This window comes from Leptopilina boulardi, unplaced genomic scaffold (assembly GCF_019393585.1).
Source record: "Leptopilina boulardi isolate dan_hultmark-lab unplaced genomic scaffold, ZJU_Lbou_2.1 LbouV2_305, whole genome shotgun sequence".
NCBI lineage: Eukaryota > Metazoa > Arthropoda > Insecta > Hymenoptera > Figitidae > Leptopilina > Leptopilina boulardi.
Window position 1 is genome coordinate 1366911 of NW_026137869.1, and position 18906 is coordinate 1385816.

Here is an 18906-nt window from a genome sequence, read left to right on the forward strand (position 1 = left end):
AAGAAACATGAAACAGTGTCCATTAATTTATATTTGTTTTGCAATATAAAACGCTCCTATTTCTATGTTTAAATATCGCAACTGTTTTAGTCAGCAAATAAATATTTTTTATATACTTATTATGTAAAAGACGCAAAAGAGTAGAAAAATTACGTATGCTTGCGATTGCATTTAGATTATATATAAGTGAAATTCAACGCGGCTCAGAAACTTGCGACGTTATCCGGTATATTAGAATGAGAGAGGTTGAGAGAGTACAGAGAAAGCTCTGAGGTGGAAAGGACAAGATATTCCATACCCGCGCAATGTCCCGAGGGAACCTTTTACAGTTACCTATAAAAATAGATCTCTCGCAATCGATATCTTACAAATTCATACAAATTTTATCATTGCAATATATTATATTTTATTTTGAAATTACTTCATCAATCACTTATTAATTATTAATAATATTAATAAGAATTATTGATAAAAAAAAATATTTATTATTCTTTTCAAAAAATAAAATAACCATTGAGTAGCGAGGAGAGTTTAAGGGACAAAAAACTTTACTGAAAATATTGACATTAAATTAATAATCCAAACATATATTGATAAAGCGCTAAATGTCATAGATGCAAAGTGATCTTAAGCGTGCGTGGAGGTATGAAAAGCATGATCGCTATCAGAGAAGGGATTATCGCTACAAGCAATGACCCGATATATGGCTACCATAAAGTACTCAACATGGCTTTACGGTCTTGCACAAGCATTATACTCTACCGTAATACACCCGATAATCTCAGTTTGCTGTGTTGCACCTATGTTTCTTGTACCTGTACCGACAGGTATCTACAAACAGGTGTTGAACAATTTCCATGCCTATCTGATGACTATACACAAACACACATAATATTGTTCCCTTTACTTCACAAAAAGAAACCTAAAAATTCAAAATCAATAAAAAAATTCACTGCGATTATGTAATTAATATTATTAATCCATAGATTAATAATAATACATAAATTAACAAGAATTCATAATTAATCATAATCCAAAGATTAATAATAATTTCATTTCCATAGATAGAAACGAAGAAAAGGAAAAATTTTAAAGCTTGAGGAAGAAGCATCAAGAGAGCAGAATTGAAAAGAAAAAGAATTCGAAGGAGTATACAAAAGTGAGAAGCGATCGATCGAGGTGAAATGACAGTCAGCAAGCAGTTCGACTCGAAGACAAGTGCTCCGCCGACCGAGATGTTGACAGTACTCAATAATTCTCCTTTCGATGACGTAGGTTTACTCATGTGTGGCCCCCTCCATAATGTGAGTCAATAAAAGTGCAACGCTCCATATGATATCCCCTCGAAACTGTCAAATTTTTCGAAACTTCTTTTATTATTATTATTATTATACCGTTGCATTGGAAAAAATTCTGGTTAGGCTATATATATTTAACAATAATTTCTAGTTCAGCTAACTAGAATTCTGATTAAATTAATTAGAATTCTGGTTGACATAACAAGAATTCTGATTAAATTAACTAAAATTCAGGTTCAACTAACCAGAATTCTATTAAATTAATAAGAATTCTGGTTGTTGTAACCAGAATTCTGATTAAGCCAACCGAAATTTTGTTAAGTTAACCAGAGTTCTGGTTGCTATAACCAAAATTCAGATTAAAATAACGAGAATTCTAATTAGGCCAACTAGAATTCTGTTAAATTAACCAGAATTCAATTAAATTAACTAGAATTCTGTTTGATGTAACCAGAATTCTGATTAAGCAAACCAAAATTTTGTTAAGTTAACTAGAATTCTGATTGAATTAACTGGAATTCTTGTTTAACCCCTTCACTGTTATTGACCTCTACAGAGGCATAAAAATGTCGTGCCACCAGTGTGCATGACCGCTATAGCGGCATCTCAAAAAAAAAAATAAGTAGACACAAAATATGATAAATTATCGATAGTTTACTTCATTATTTTAATAATCGTTCACTTCATTATTTTAACAATACAATAAACTTGTCAATGGGTATTCTTAGATTTTCGGGTTTTTTTTAATATCAATTTTAAAAAAAAAAAATTTTTTTTCCCACATACGGGGCACTGAAGCTTTATTTTTGCTACACTGCGAAGGGGTTAAGCAAACCAGAATTCTAATTAAATTAACTAGAATTTTGGTTAACGTAACCAGAATTCTGATTAAGCCAACTGAAATTTTGTTAAGTTAACAAGAGTTCTGGTTGCTATAACCAAAATTCAGATTAAATTAACTAGAATTCTAATTAATCCAACCAGAATTCTGTTAAATTAACCAGAATTCAATTAAATTAACTAGAATTCTGTTTGATGTAACCAGAATTCTGATTAAGCAAACCAAAATTTTGTTAAGTTAACTAGAATTCTGATTGAATTAACTGGAATTCTTGTTTAAGCAAACCAGAATTCTAATTAAATTAACTAGAATTTTGGTTAACGTAACCAGAATTCTGATTAAGCCAACCGAAATTTTGTTATGTTAACCAGAGTTCTGGTTGCTATAACCAAAATTCAGATTAAATTAACTAGAATTCTAATTAAGCCAACCAGAATTCTGTTAAATTAACCAGAATTCTAATTGAACCAACCAGAATTCAATTAAATTAACTAAATTTCTGGTTGACGTAACCAGAATTCTGATTAAGCAAACCAAAATTTTGTTAAGTTAACTAGAATTCTGATTGAATTAACTGGAATTCTTGTTTAAGCAAACCAGAATTCTAATTAAATTAACTAGAATTTTGGTTAACGCAACCAGAATTCTGATTAAGCCAACCACAATTTTGTTAAGTTAACTAGAATTCTGATTAACATAACCAGAATTTTGATTGAATTAACTAGAATTCTGGTTACTGTAACCACAATTCAGATTGAATAAACTAGAATTCTAGTTAAACTAACTAGAATTCTGGTTTCTTCAACCAGAGTTCTATTTAAAATATTCTGAATTCTGCTTTAAATACACCCTAACCAGAATTCTACTTACTAAATTTTTTCCAATCTACTATATTTACAAATGCATAACACATTTTCCACCTAAATTTCTCATTAATTACATTCTAATTGACCCATTAATTTCAAGCACTCAATATTATATACAATGGAAAATCTATTCGCCAAAAAAAAACGAAATTGAAGAGACAAATTATCACCCAAAAACATATTATGCCGCTTCACGGGTGGTTAATTTCATGAGAACGGAAACCAAATTCATTGTGGAAATAGGGGTATATAAGAGCGAATGAGATGAAGAAAAGAGAAAAAGGAACAAGGTACACGGTGGTCTTATCTCCTTTTGTACTTACATCTTTCCGTACTGACTTCACCTACTACTACTAATCTCCTTACTGGTCTTTCCACTGATTTACCGACATGTTTTCGTTGTCTTTGCTTGACTTTAGCGGTCGTCTGGAAAGATCCAAATATACATATACTCTTCTTCCATAACGTCAACGACAATTTTAATCTCACACTGTTTCACATTTCTCCCAGACTTTTCATATTTCACAATATGTGTTGCAATTCTTCTCTTTTATGTCTCCATAAAAATTCTATACTTTTTATTCTCTAATAAATATTTCGCAATTCTTTTTCAATTAGAATAAAGAAGAAAATTATCAAAATCGAACTAACAACGTTGGAAAAATTGTTTTAAATTCAGCTATGTGAATATTTTTCCTTTTCTAATAGTCAAGATCGAATAATTTTTCATATTTGCAGATCTGATAAAATGGAAGGTAAAAAGAAGCAGATATCTCAACTTCTATATAACGCAGTGCATTTTTCCGCGGCACGCACCAACGATTTTAATGGAGGTACGTTGCACCCTGAACATAAATTTCACGATCAGAGTACATTGCGTCCGGACAAACTTTAAGTATTTTATGTGATTAAGTTCTGCGACTCAGTTCGTCTTCTCTTCCTCGCTCTCTTGAGTCTATATGCTTTTTCCAAACCCACCCACGGTCAATCGTTTCTTTATGCGCTTTCTCTTCTTTTCTTCATCTTCTTCTTCTTCTTCTTCTTCTTCTTCTTCTTCTTCTTCTTCTTCTTCTTCTTCTTCTTCCTGAACCCACAAACTCGCCTCTTCTTTCGGTTTGCATTTTCACAAGCATGTTTTTCGTGTGTGAACAAGTTACATACGCGGAAGATAGTACTCAAGTGTATATGCAAACCAAACACACATATACTTATCTTCAACACACGCATATCGAGTTCCACAAGGGAACAAAATTCGACGCGACAAATCGTCCAAGTTTTATACAAGTATTTTGAAAATTTTTCCTGCATAGAACAGAGAAACAGAAAAGAAAAAGATATATATATAGAAAGCGCAAAAGAGAAAATATCGATATGAGGTGAGCTAAGGAAGCGACCATAAAGAACATTCACATGGATGCATTTTACTATTCGCGATCTTCAAAAATGTGTGCATAAGGCGATCAAAAGAGATGGCGGCGCGCAGTTGTTTTCCCAAAAAGGGACCATATACACAAACGTATACATAACTCAAGAGAGAGAGAGAACTTTTCCCAGTCGATACGACGACGACGACGACGACGACCCTCGAAATGAAATCGTGTCGAGAGGTCGTCAAGTGCTCTGAAAACTCGGGCACTATTTTCTCCATTTCGAGGTTTTCCAATAAATTTTATCTCTTGCTTATCCATATAAGTTAGAGGAATTGTGTATGTGTGCTCAAAGCAACATCAATTCCATAAATTGTCCATTTTTTAATAATCAATGGAAAACAAACAGAATCGCAAAAAAACATAAAAACAACTTAGAGAAAGGAGTGAGAGGACGCCACGCAAAAAAAAAAAACTAAAATTATATAAATGGCTCATACGCAAACATAATAATAAAAAAAAAAACCCATATTTGAAAATACCATCAATTGTAACGTTTTGTAAATATCGTTTGTAACAATCAACATCAAAAAAATACAAAATAAAAACTAAAGAAAATTGAAAGAAAAAAAATTATCCTAAATATATATAATTTTCCCATTTATCATGAATGGTTAGAAAATTTAATTTTTTGAACGAAATAAATTAAAGCTCGTTAATAGAGAAATATTAAATAATACAGTGTGTCATTAATTTTCTGAAATTGAAAGTGAAATATGGTTAGAGATGAGGGTCTGACGATTATATCACATAAAAAAAGGAAGGAGGCGTTGTGTCGGTATTTTGAGTGAAACTCTAAATAACACTTTTGCTGTCAAGAGCCATCGAAACTCAGACGCAAATTGCGTTAATCCCTTTAAGTTTAAGGTGAGACGAAAGGAAGTTTTTTTTTGAGTCACTAGATTCCTGTGGTTTATAGCTTCGAAAGCAGGTAGGTATATAAGTTATGGGATTCCAAGAGCAACCAAAAGGTATATATATATACATATATAGAGAAGAACAAAAGACGCACAGACTCCACAGGTGCTTTTCGTGAGATAGCATTTGTCACTAGAATAGCCAAATTGCAGAAATTTTTACAAAATACTTTCTATCATAGAATAAAAATTCCAATCCTTTTACTTTATATACTCAAATGAATATACAAAAAAAAATTTATTTTCAACAAAAAGAGAACAAAAATAATTCGAAAATTTTTGTTTGAAAAATATTCGAAAGATTTTAAATTATAATATAGGAGAAAAAAAATTATTTGTGAAAAAAAACTGCATATAGATTTTGTTGCAGGTATTTAAAGTAATGAGGGACGTATATTTAGAGAACCCTTTTTTTTTCTTTGCTCCGAATCGTCAGAGGTGACCAAGTCAAGGCCCCACTTTGACTTAGAGCATATTACCCTCACAACTCGAATGCACTTGGCGACCCACTTTTCGCCCCCGCAACGCCAAATAGAGAAAATCTAGCAATGTACAAGTGAAGCTCCTGGAATTCAGGGCCAGGTGCCAGATGCCAGGTGCGGAGCATGCAATCGCGATTGGAACTTTGCCAATTTCTCGGGTCGTTCGATTCGAAATACTAGATTTCAAAAAAAAAGATAAAAAAAAAAGAAGAACCAGTCCGCTCTGGCAAAAGAACTTGTTAACAGACTCTTTATCAAAGTCAGCAGCTTATATTGGGTGTTTATCGACCTTTTCCGGAAGAATGAAGCGACTCTTTCCTCCTATAATAAGATATATATATAAATTCACTATTTAATTTCCGTAAAAGAATTTAATTTCGAGAAAATCAAAGCAAAGTAGGTTAATGAAAAAAAAATCTATTGCAAAAGGTTATTATAAAAAAAAAAAATACATGATTCTTTTGTGAGAAAGGCAATTGCGAAAAAAAAAACTAATGACAAGTGGATGCTTGACTTGTTGACTTGGGGAACATTTCCTCTTCAATTCCCGTATATAGTTAAGTTCGTCTTGCATCCACTTTGAGAGGGGGTTGCAATTATTTAAACGCACACGACTCTAAATTGAAGGGCAAAATCCCATTCGTTAACTTGTTTTCGTAGGAGATGAGAAAGAGAAAAGTTAGAAGAATATTGATATTGTTTCCCTGTTCCAAATTCCAATCTCGTTTTCTTCATATAATATCAGCAATTCACAGAAAAACGAAAATTCATTCCTCACATAAATCATTATAAAATCAATTAAAAAGTTTTTCTATTTCAATTAGCATATTAATCCGTTCATTGAAAGAGGAGCGGGGCTTATAAGAAGCTATAGAAATTTCAGGAATATTCACCAGCTATTATGAAAAGAATTTTTTTGTAATTGAAATATTTTTTTTCAAAATTAAAACACTCTCCAAAAAATGAATTATTAAAAACTAATTCACCTCAAAATCAACTAGTATTTAAAAAATAAATTATTTTATTTATTAATTAGTTATTAATCCTTTTGTTTAATATTTGAATTCTATAAACCATAAGATCGAAATAAAATCACGAAAAATAGACTTATTGAACATTCGAATAGTTTTATTTAGAAAAAAAAATCGAAACAAAAATATTCTAACCTTTAGATTCCAGAATTATGCAAATAAAAACCAATTTCAAAAATCATGTAAATTTTTGAAAATACCAAAAAAGAATTGCAACGAAATAAAAATATTCTATAAGTTGGGCGACAAATTTTTTACTTTGTTAAAAATAATATTACCTCGCGAATTTAACACCGTCAAAGAGTAATTCACTCTCGTCAGAGAGTAATATAGAAAATAGAGTTAGCTAACTTCCGGAATGTGATAATAAAATCTCTCCCTCTTTCTATATGCTGAAACGAACATGGTATATATATAATGTATATAAAAGGATAAAGAAACTAGTCTATCTCTTTAATACAGTAGCCTTGGCGCTGTCTGGTCTCGAGTGAATTCTCTCGTTTCTATTTTCGGCGCAAATCGAACGAGAACTGTCGACAAGTGCACTGATTCAAATCATTTTCCCTCCGCCGAACCATTTTTCCTATTCCAAAAAAAAAAGAAGAAAAAAAAGTAGGGAATCCCTCTCTTGATGTAAAATATTCAACGATGAAAAATATCACGAAATTTCTCATACATATAAGAGAGAAATCTTTTCATCATTCCTTCGAATTTGAAAAATTACATCATTGTTATACTTTTGAATTAAAAATTATATTACAAATACTTTTCAAAATACTAAAATCGCAGAAAAAATTTTAATTCAATTGAATTCGAGAATAAGAATCATATTCAATTTCATACGAAAATGAGCTTTTTTGAAATTCACAAATTTGAATTTTTTCAAAAATATTTTTTGCAAATTGTACAAAATGATTTTTTATGGAAAAAAGAAATTGTTGAAAAGATGAAAAATTTTGTTCTAATTTCTCAGCTTTTTTTGAATGTTATAAAAACAAGTCGAATATGAATATCATGTAAGATAAAGGGATGATGATCGAAGGGAGGGAAAAAATTAAGCCTGATGAGAGGAGAGTGACTGACCTTATAACGAACATGTGTGTCCCGTGGTCCCTCGATAGACAGTCATTGGGTCTCACTGGAGGGTGGTTTGCAGCGAAGAACGCACGCACCAAACGAACACGCTGCGCTGATGCACTGTGCCACGTGTTCCACAAATCACCCTATACACCCGGTCAGGTTGGTAGAAAGAGAGTAGCAGCGATTAGACCTCGTGACACCTAACCCTTTCACCTTCCCACCTTTTTAGAGCCAATTTTTTTTCTTATTATTATTATTATTATTTATACTGTAATCCAAATTTTTCGATTTATGAATCTTTGAAACGAAAAAAAAAATAATCCACCCTAAATCCTATCTCTCGTAATTGTCTCTTTCTCTCTCTTCCTCTGTCTCTCTCTCTCTCTCTCTCTCTATTAAGAGAGGGTGTCCCCCAGAACGTCAAAACGAAGACGAGGTGGACAACGTGGTCGATAGCGCGGCGCTCTACTGACGTCGCGACGCTTCGTCCTGTCGTATCGTGGCCCGCGGCTCTTGCAACCCTCCACCCCCGCAGTTCGCGCAACCCCCGCCCCCGGCAACCTAACGGCACCCCTCACTCATTCCGAAACAACCCGGAAACTGACGAACTCCCGCAAACCACCCTTATTTCGTATATCTGCGCCCCCTCCCCCCTCTTTCTGTAATTCCTCATTCCCCTGTTGTTCCCTTCCTCACTGTTTTATCCATACACGCATACACGTATGTACATTCCACTCGCTGACTGATACTCTCCATTCTAGTAAAAACGACTGGGAAATCATTTCTCTCAATTTTGCGTGGGTGACGGAACGTCTCGTCGTCATTTTTTTTTGAAATTGTCTGCGCTTATTACGTCAGAGTGTATAATAGGGTCAAATTTTTTAACGATGCATATACGAGAAATTTCTAATTTTTATATTATTTATTTTACAATACAGTAATGGATTTATACACGGAGAAAAAAGATTTCTTTTATAAAGTAACTTTTACTACTTTCAGAGTAAAACTGGACCAACTCGAAGTTTCTGCGCATCTCTGGCAATTTTTACTCCAAAAATAGTAAAATTTACTCTAGAAATAGTAAAACTTACTACGGAAACAGTAAAATTTACTACAGAAATAATAAATTTTACTATTTTTGGAGTAAAAATTGCCAGAGATGCGCAGAAACTTCGAGTTGGTCCAGTTTTACTCTGAAAGTAGTAAAAATTACTTTTTCTTTTTCTCCGTGTAGTATGAGAATAATGCACTGTGAAAAAAAGGACTTTCAACTCCCTAAGGGATCACAGAAAATTATAAGGTATTAAAATAAGCTTATTATTCTAATCCAATTTTGCTTATTTTAATACCAAAATGGATTAAAATAAGCAAAATTGGATTAAAATAATAAGCATTGCAGCTTATTTTAATGACTTTTAATTTTCTGTGATGCTATGAAATTTACACCCTTTTGGAGTTGAAGCGAACGGAGTTAATAATTTACGAATTAACTTCCTAATTTTTGTACTATACAGAAGTAAATCACAAATAGAGATTTTATCAATACCGATGAGTTATAAATAATAATAATAAAATGAAAAAAGTTGATCCCACCTTTTCTGATTTGTTAATTAAAATAAAATTTAAGAAAAAAATGCTATTATAGAAATAAAAATAAAAATCTACAAGAATAGACTAGAATGTATTTTGAAGGCCTCTCTTTTGCATTCCTCGAAGTGTTTCTTGAAATATAATTTTTACGTTACATACGTAAATCTACAGTGCAACGAATTATCGCGATTAGCATTACTTAACACATTGTCGAACCCTTGGGAAATGATTGTGCACTCGTCGCGCACAGTGACATCTCTTAATATTGCAAGTACAAAACTCATAATATATACCAAATACATGCATTACACAGGGAAATGAAAACTAATAGAAATTATTAATATAAAACCAAAAAATATGTATATACATTTTCTATATAATAATTTGAAAATAAAAATTGAAATAATAAATAAAAACAGAGATAACGATAAGATAATAAAAAAAAAATAATGAAATATTTAAAACTCTATATGGTATCTATATAACACAATAAAGAGTAACCATAATTTGATTCGACAATTAAAATAACTCAATGCCACTAATTTCAAAGAAAATTAATAACACGTTTCCTACACCAATGCAATTATTGCATGGTGACTGTTCAAATGTACCCAGTAATTAAGTACACTGTATATTATAAATGGACCATAACTCACACGCTCAGCAAAAGCAGCAAAATCATTTGCGCCTCACATTATCCTTTCTGTTTTATCATCGCGAAAATTATTAATTGAAATTACAATAAAGCATTATTTGCTTTATTTTTTTTTCATTTACATTTATTCATTACATTGTTATATATCTTTTATATTCTATTCCCTACATGAAAAAAATGAATTAGCTACAGACGCTAACGAATCTTCGCTACCCCACAGCAAACTTATTCGCTGTCCCTAACAAAAAAAAATTTCACCTGGAACAACGAAAGTTTTCGCTATTCTAAAGAAACATATCGCTGTTCCAGATAAAGATTTTTTTTCCCTGCTATATTAACGAGCAAAGTGGCAGAAAACAAATTCGCTATCACAACAAACTTCTATGTCTTATATAACAAAATGTGAAACATAGATCGTTTCAACAAATATTGAATAAAAAGTTTAAAAAAAAATATATATATACAGTTATTTAGACGCTTTTCAAAAGCGAAAAAAAAAGAATTATTTCCAAGTCGCGGCTCTTGGTGCTTTGACTCTTCCTTGAAGAATGCTAATTTGTTGACACTGAGTTTAAGCGCCATGCGTCGAAACTCGCACCAAGTTTTCAAATGGCATATAAGTCGCGCATATAACATACACACACACACACACACACACACGTGAGTCTCGCGCGCTATTTATTCTACGAAATACCGCAATGGAAATTCTTTTTAGTTCTTCGCAGAAGAAGAAATAATAATTGCGTACGTGCGCGTACGTCTATTTCAATCGGTAGTAAACTTTGTGTAGTCTGCACCTTTACAAATGGCATAATGGCCCTGAACTTTTCACTGCTAATTGTCTACACCGCGCAATTTCAAAGTAGACATACGATTTTACATCACTACGAATGTCTACATATATAAATAATATATTGAAAGATAAACGTCCCATTAAATTTTGTTTTTTAAATTCTCACATTTTATTTAGTTTATAATTTATCACTATTATGGAAACTAGAAAAAAAAAATTACATATTACACTAACAAAATTATGTATATACCTAAAACGATAAGATATATAACTGAAACGATAAAAAAAAGTTTGTGCGGATAACTACTCTTTTTGGAATCAGTAAAAATTTCTTCTAAATTTTAGTAATTTTTCACTATCAATTATTAGCTTTCTACTGTAATTGGTAATTTTCTACTATCAATTAGTCACTTTTTACTAAAAAGTCAAAACGGTTACTCTCTAAATCTGAATCAGTAGAAATTTTACTAAATTCAATCAGTACTTTTCATTTTAACTGAAGTTTCAGTTATTTTTTTGAAATTTACTAATATAATTAGTGAATATCCAAGCAATAGAAAATAACTTATGTAAATCAGTAATTTGTATATAACATAACCTTTAAAATTAACTATTAAATCAGTAGATTTTGTGGCCGCCGCGATATATTTATATTACTAATTCAATCAGTAATTGATATTTTACTAATTAAATCAGTAAATTTCTACTAATTGTCAGTTGCTCAATTCTCGCTATGGCAATTAGTAGATTTCTACTGCTAATCAGTAAAATATGACTGATTCAGATTTAGACAGTACTATAATTTATTTAATAAACGAATCGATGCAGTACTCTCTAAATTTGAATTATTAAAATTTTTTAACTAATTTGAATTAGTGTCTCACGTTTTGCTTTTGAATTAGTTAAATTTTACAATTTTTTTTTACTGTCAATTTGTTTACTTTTACTAATTCAACAGAAAAAATTGAATCACTAATTCAAATTAGTTAAAATTTTCACTAATTCAGATTTAGAGAGCAATTTTCCTCCTTTCTTTTTAAGATGCATCAACGATTGAAAAAAAGCAAAGATAAGTATGTCACTAGTTATCAAGAAAAATCCCCACTGAACCAAATAGAATTATTATTTCTCCTTTTATCGAAAATACTATATATATATTTTTTCCATCCGTGACCGCTAATGGTGAACGGGAAAATTGCAAGTTTCTTTTTTTTTCTAAAAAAAAAAGACTGCAAGAGGGAGGAAAAGTTATTTGTTAGAAAAGGGTTGACGGGGAAGGAGGAAATGGAATTCTGTGTCTAGTCTCCTTTTTGGAGAAAATGTAGAATATAGACATAGGGAAAGCACGACGCCCACGATGACGCCGTAGCAGGGGTTAGCTGCGCGAAAATGTCAGACTACTAGTCGTTTTACGATACACCCACGCTCGAAAAACTAGGACAAAGTCGATTCATTCATTCCTCTGATTCATAGATGTAAAAGAGGGGACCAAGGGGTGTGTATATATATAATAATATATACATACAAGACTTCCTCAATATCAATAAAGAAAAATTTCACAACCATTTTTCATCCCTAAAAAGAAATTTTCAAGATGTTTTTTAGAGGGGGCGTTTATTTCTTTCACGTGACATTTTTTTTTCATACTATAACGATTAATTATTTTTTTTAAAGATTTATTCATAATTTCAGAATTTTTACAGCAAAAAAAAAAAAAAAAAAAATTTGAAAAAAGAGAGAATTTTTCTCTTGTAAAGTCTTCGTTTTCTCCTTGGAACGTATAAATGAAAATGATGGGTCAAACGATGTGCAACCAAAGTGTCCGGAAACCGCGGAAGAGACTACTTGCTTCCATCTCCGTTTGAATATCCTGTTAAATACAATACGTCTGCTATTTCTGGCTGCGAGCCATTGTCGATAACCTCCGCACTCTCTACTATTTGGCGAACGATGACGAGAATAGAAGTTGCTTTTCTTTTAAAAGGATTTCTCTGCTTAATTGTCAAATTAATCGAGACTGTAGTTATTTAAAAATTAATTGTATTAAAAAGAAAAAAAAATCTTCTTGAACCATTCGAAATATTCCATCTATATTCCAGGAATATATATTCAGGAATATATAAAAACGTTCAACATTTGAAGCATTCCTCAGGAATATTTTCCTTCCAATTAAATATTCCTTGAACTTTCCAAAGTGTGAAATATTTCCACATTCCTGAAATATAGATGGAATATTTCAAAAAAAATATTCCCGAAACGTGAATGGAATGTGCTATTGGTGACTAAACTAGAAAAATTGAGAAAATTAGAAAAAAAAATGAATTTTCGACTTAAAAAATAGAAACAACTGAAGACGAAATGTATGAGAAAGAAAAGATTCAAAGAAAAGCCTATATGTATATATTTAAAGGAATGCGAGTGAACTCGGACCGTATTGAGTCAGACCCATAGTAGTCAGCCAAGTAAGCATAAAATAAACGACTCTACGCACGACTCACGCACTCTAACACACGATACTTACAAATAATAATGCAATTCTACCTATAACATGTTTCAACTTGAACCGCGTGTGTATTACCAAGAAGAAAGTAAATGGGAATGAGAATAAATGAAATGTTGCAATTGCCGCACTATCAATGTCAACCAAGTAAATTAATGTAAATTGGAATATTTACGAATATCGCCACACTAACATATAAAAATGAAAATCATGATATAATTTCTAATAAGAAATTATTTCACATACTTCCTGCTTTATTATAATATTTGCCAACATTTCTAGACAAATTATATAGTATCGTTCTTTTAGAATTTGTATTATAATATATTGATATTTTTCTCACAGCCTAATAAATATTTATTTGATTCAAATAAATTTTTGATTTAAATAAAAAATGTTTTATACGCCAAATAAATAGATTAGTATTAGGCTGTAAGACAAATATACGTTTATTTAACTCAAATATACTATACACAGAAAATTAAAAGGCATTAAAATAAGCTGCAACGCTTATTATTTTAATCCAATTTTGATTATTTTAATACCTTATAATTTTCTGTGTATATTTGGTTCAAATAAAACATTTCTCTGGATATATTAACTAACAATTTGCTTTAACAATTGAATTTAGCTAATATTACTAAAAAAAAATGAACGCATATAGCAAACACGATTTTTGTAGCACAAACACCGTTACTTTGATTAAAGAAAAAAAAAAGAAAGAATAAAAAGAGGCGGAATCTTCGATGAGAGAGAGAGAATCTCGGCAAGAAAGGTCGCAATTCGAAGAACAAGGATTCGGTGATTTGGTTATGAATTATTGAACGTAGTGTGTCTGTGAGTTATCGTAAAACTATATTAAATCAAATTTTAATCAATGCGGCTCGCGCCATCGTACTAATTAAATTTTTTTTCACCATAAGTTCTCATTAATAAATCTTGTGCATTGAGAAACTGTCAGAAATCGCCAACGCGATTTAAGGAGCAAAAAAAAAAAAAAAAAAGTTCCTTATATCATCAAATTAATTAAGCGCTATGTGCAAAACTCGCTTCTATAAATTATTTAAAAATTTTTGAAAAATTTCCTAAAATCCTATAAACGAGCCGACGAATTTTATTATTAATTTTCTTTTCATACCATCAGAGACCAATAATAATAATAAGTGTCAAATCAAAAATATAATTTCAAATAATAATTATTTAGTACAAAAAAATATTTATTTGACATAATAAAGTAACCGATTATTTGAATCAAATAAATTTTTTTTCTAATTTATATACATAAAGTATTTACGAATTTTTATTTTCGATGACAAATTTGAGGACTCTAAAGAAATAAAAAGCAGTTATACTTTGTATAAAAGTGAATAAAAAAGAGGACTTTTCTATTCTACATATGAAATAAAATCATATGCCTTTTGGAAAGTTGATGACAACACTTTCACAGGTGGTATTAAAAAAAAAGCAAGCAAAGTAACATTAAATCTTTTGTATTAAATTTTGAACGTGTCGACAAAGAAGTGCTCGTATTCAGTTGCTTCTTTTGAAGATACCCACATCCCAATTCATATGGTAATCGCGACCAAAAGAAAGGCCATTCTGCTTTTATAAAAAGGGCGAATATCAAAAACCAATTTTTTTTTTCTCTCAGTTCTCGTGACATTATCAGATTTCCAATTGCCATTTTTTTTTCTCACCTTTATCGCAAAAAAAAGAAAATTAAAATTGAATACGAAAAAAAAGTAACTTTATACAAAGTATAAAGCGCGAAAAAGAAGAAGAAGAAGTTGAAAGTAATTTACAATGATACATAATAAAAATTGCCAAAGGAAAATATTTTTGGCAATGAAGACAATAAATTTGTTGAATAACCCCTTTTTAAAAGACATATTCCCTGGAGAGTTAACAAATCTTTGAAAGATACTTGGTCGACTCATAAAGATAAATACTTTTTTAAATTACAATTTTATTTATGAAACAAGGTCCATTGAGCTATACGTATATATAAGAAAGAGAACGAGGGGGGGGGGAGAGAGCTATAACGAATTAGAAATACCTTTGGTGCCATGTAGCGTGAAAGAGAGGTCCCGAATCCCGCTAACTCCGCGAAAAGTTATGATACTCGACATTGCCCTCGCGCTTACCTACTCTTTCTCATCTTATATCGTTTCTTTTTCCCTTTCGGCACAACGCGCAGCTCGCTTCTCTCTTTGGCTAATCGCCGAGCTCGTTCCGAAGCTCGTTCGTTGCCTCAAACTTAAATGAATAGCCACGGTTATTTGGGTGGAAGGGGGTTGGATGAACCAGGAGTGAGAGAGAGAAAAAGAGAGAGAAAGAGAGAAGGCTGTCATAAATTTAAACAACAATTAACATTCAGAGTCGGTTTCTGTTCCCACAGACCTAGCGCCCTAAAGCGCCTTGTGGTACAAAGTTGGTTTAATGTGTGCACAACACGTTCGTGGAAAAGGTGTGTATAGGTGCCGCCGCGCCATGTCTTCTCTCCAATATATACATATATATATATATATATTTATAAAAGACAAAAAGATATGAACCATCGAGAGAAGAGAGAAAGAACTGGATGCATCGAGCCGAGGTCATAGGTTAAACTGTTCTCTCAACGCCATTTGGGATTTATTAATCGCACCACCGAGTTCTGATGCGTGTGTGTACCACTTTTCTCCATAACACTCAAACCCGCCCTCCCCCATATTATATATCTCGAATTAACTGTAAAAAATTACTCATCTTCATCATTAACCTAAATTGGGGCGCGTATACGTTTCAATAAAATAACTTTCAAAATATTTTTTTTTTTACTTCTATACACTATATGAAAAAAAAGTATCATTGATTCAAGAAAATCATTTACTTTTCTTTATTAGATAAACTAATTTTCTTAATCTAAGAAAATTTACTCAAAAAAAAAATTTTTGGACCAAGAAAATATTGAATCAAATACAAACGCAAGTAAATGGATTTTCAATACTATTTTTTTCCAGTATATTATTAGCAAATAAATATTTATACTTAAACCAAATAAATTTTATTTAGATCAAACAAATTGTATTCGAACGAATAATTTCCTTATTTAAAACAAACGGTTTTGTAATTCTTCAAAAGAATTTTCGCGGTTTTAAATTGTATCAAAATTAATAAATGATATTATAGTTAAAAATAAAAAAATGATTTTTTGATATAATAGGAGCCATTTTAAAAACTAAATATTTTAAAAAACTATAATTAATCAAAAATCACTCACCGAAATGCATCCTTCATGAAATGTAGTCCTCCTTTTCCTCCTCTTCTATTATCCTCTTGAGATTTTATTTTCTTTACACTACACATGTTCACGTTTTCTAAAAAAAAGAAAAATTCCGAAAAATTGTTATTTCAAATAGAATAATCACTTCATTTAGACAAAATTTCACTTTTATACTGTACAAAAAAAAAAAAAAAAAAAAAAAACTGAAAATTATAATTATAAATGCCGACACAATAATAAATAATCTATACAATAAATAAATGTCAAACCCGACACGAGAATAGAAACTGAAGTACAATTTTCATTCCGAAATGCAAAATACTGCTCTTATAGGGGTTTGTTATTTTCCCCACCATCTCTCTATATTGTTTCCATTGAAATGCCTTATCTCCTAAGCGCGGAGTCCTTGAGCTTTCGATTCATTTGTTTACATTATTAAACCAACGTTTGCAGGTAGTCAAATTAAATCCAAATTCAAAATATAATTTTCCTATCAGAATTGAGATATACTTTGTAAAATATCTTTAATATTACACCGTCCGACAAAATTCAACTTTTTTTTTGACCCACAAAAAAATCCAACATTTTTGGAAACTAGGACCCAAAAAAAAGTACCCGTGTCTGACCGTTTTGCTAGATCAAGTCATTTGTGGTTTTTAGGGGTGAAAACTACCCCTAAATAAAAAGTGACAACATATCTTTTAAAAATTATTAATATTATATAAACCTTGATATCTAGGGGTTTTTTGGGTCACTGATGACGAATCTGATGTTAAATTGTCAAAATTCAAAATGGCGGATATAAATTAAAAAATTAATAACTTTTTAAAAATTTGATCGCTATATTGGATCCGCCATTTTGAATTTTGAAAATCTGACATCAGATTAATAATCAGTGACCCCGAAAACCCCCAGATACCAAGTTTTATAGAATATTAATAATTTTTAAAAGATATCTTGTCACTTTTCATTTAGGGGTTGGTTTCACCCCTAAAAACCACAAACGATTTGATCTAGCAAAACTGCCAGATACGGGTATTTTTTTTTGGGTCCTAGTTTCCGAAAATGTTACATTTTTTTGTGGGTCAAAAATTGTGTCGGACGGTGTTATTTTTCATTTAATTGCAAATATTTAGTGTCAATATATAAATAGATTATTCATACATTTGAATTGAAAATTCGATAAACAGCTTTGAATTTTTTTTTTTAATCTCATCGCCTCGTATATAAGGAAACAACCTTGTCAATCTATAATTATAAATAATTTAGCTATCACGATATATAAAAGAAAAAATCTGAAATACATTTCTAAAACGACATGTCCCATGAATTATATAATCGTTTTCTCTTTTGATAACAAAAAAGAAAAACAAAAAAATTCAAAGCACTCGATTATACCTGCAACGTGAGCATGTATTAACGAGAAGAGGGATAAAAAAAAAAAGTTAACGCAAGGTACTTGATAAATCAGAAGCGCAAGAGACTAATCATAGGTGACGTGATTATAAAGATTCTCTCTAAAGCGAATCATTGACTCACGCGCGATGCTTTTTCTAACCAGAAACCTATTTAGAACAATATTATGTATACATAATATAGTTTTTTTTTTTTTTTCTCGAAATAATTAGCCTCATCCTCAGATATGCGTCAACTTTGAAAATTAGAACTGGAGCGGCACACCACAACGCCGGCAAGTGTATCTTATTGAAGGAGGCTGAACAGAGACTCGGTAATAAAGTCCCTAATAAGCACTTCTTCACGATAAGATCCGTTAATAATGACGATACGCTGAGCGAGAAACCAAAAGTGAGAGGATGTGTGTATTATACGCGCGCTTTCGTTCCAAGTTTATTTTATATATCCTCAAAAACAAGTGAAGAGAGCTGGCGCCACAAAAGTGATTTCAATTATTAAACGTTGCTATCGACCACGCGCTACATTTTGGCATATCACATATAATAAAGTAATTGAGAAAAATTGACAACGTTTGTAAAAATAAAAAAAATAAAAAAATCTCAAGATTCTCCCTCGCATAATACTTTTACACTGAGAAAAATGTTTAGTCGCAGAGCAACCAAAATTTGGTTGGGCCAACAAAAAAATTTTGTTGGTATTTAAGCAACCAAACTATTTGTTTGAGTCAACCAAAAAATTTGGTTAA

General features: G+C 31.1%; 1 protein-coding gene across 3 annotated transcripts in view; it reads right to left on the reverse strand.

Annotated features, from left to right (window-relative positions):
• LOC127283028 (serum response factor homolog A-like) overlaps window positions 1-16963 on the reverse strand; it is a 139028-nt gene extending 122065 nt beyond the window's left edge. The window contains exon 1 of one of the 3 annotated variants that reach the window (XM_051307674.1): window positions 16743-16963. Coding sequence is in view for 1 of the 3 variants with exons in the window: in XM_051307673.1 (XP_051163630.1) it covers window positions 7946-7959 (14 nt within the window). In the remaining 2 variants the exon portion in view is untranslated. Of the gene's footprint in view, window positions 1-7945; window positions 8426-16742 lie in introns of those variants that run through there. The other 2 variants (XM_051307673.1, XM_051307675.1) reach the window with 2 other exon arrangements.
• Window positions 16964-18906: the final 1943 nt, after the last annotated feature.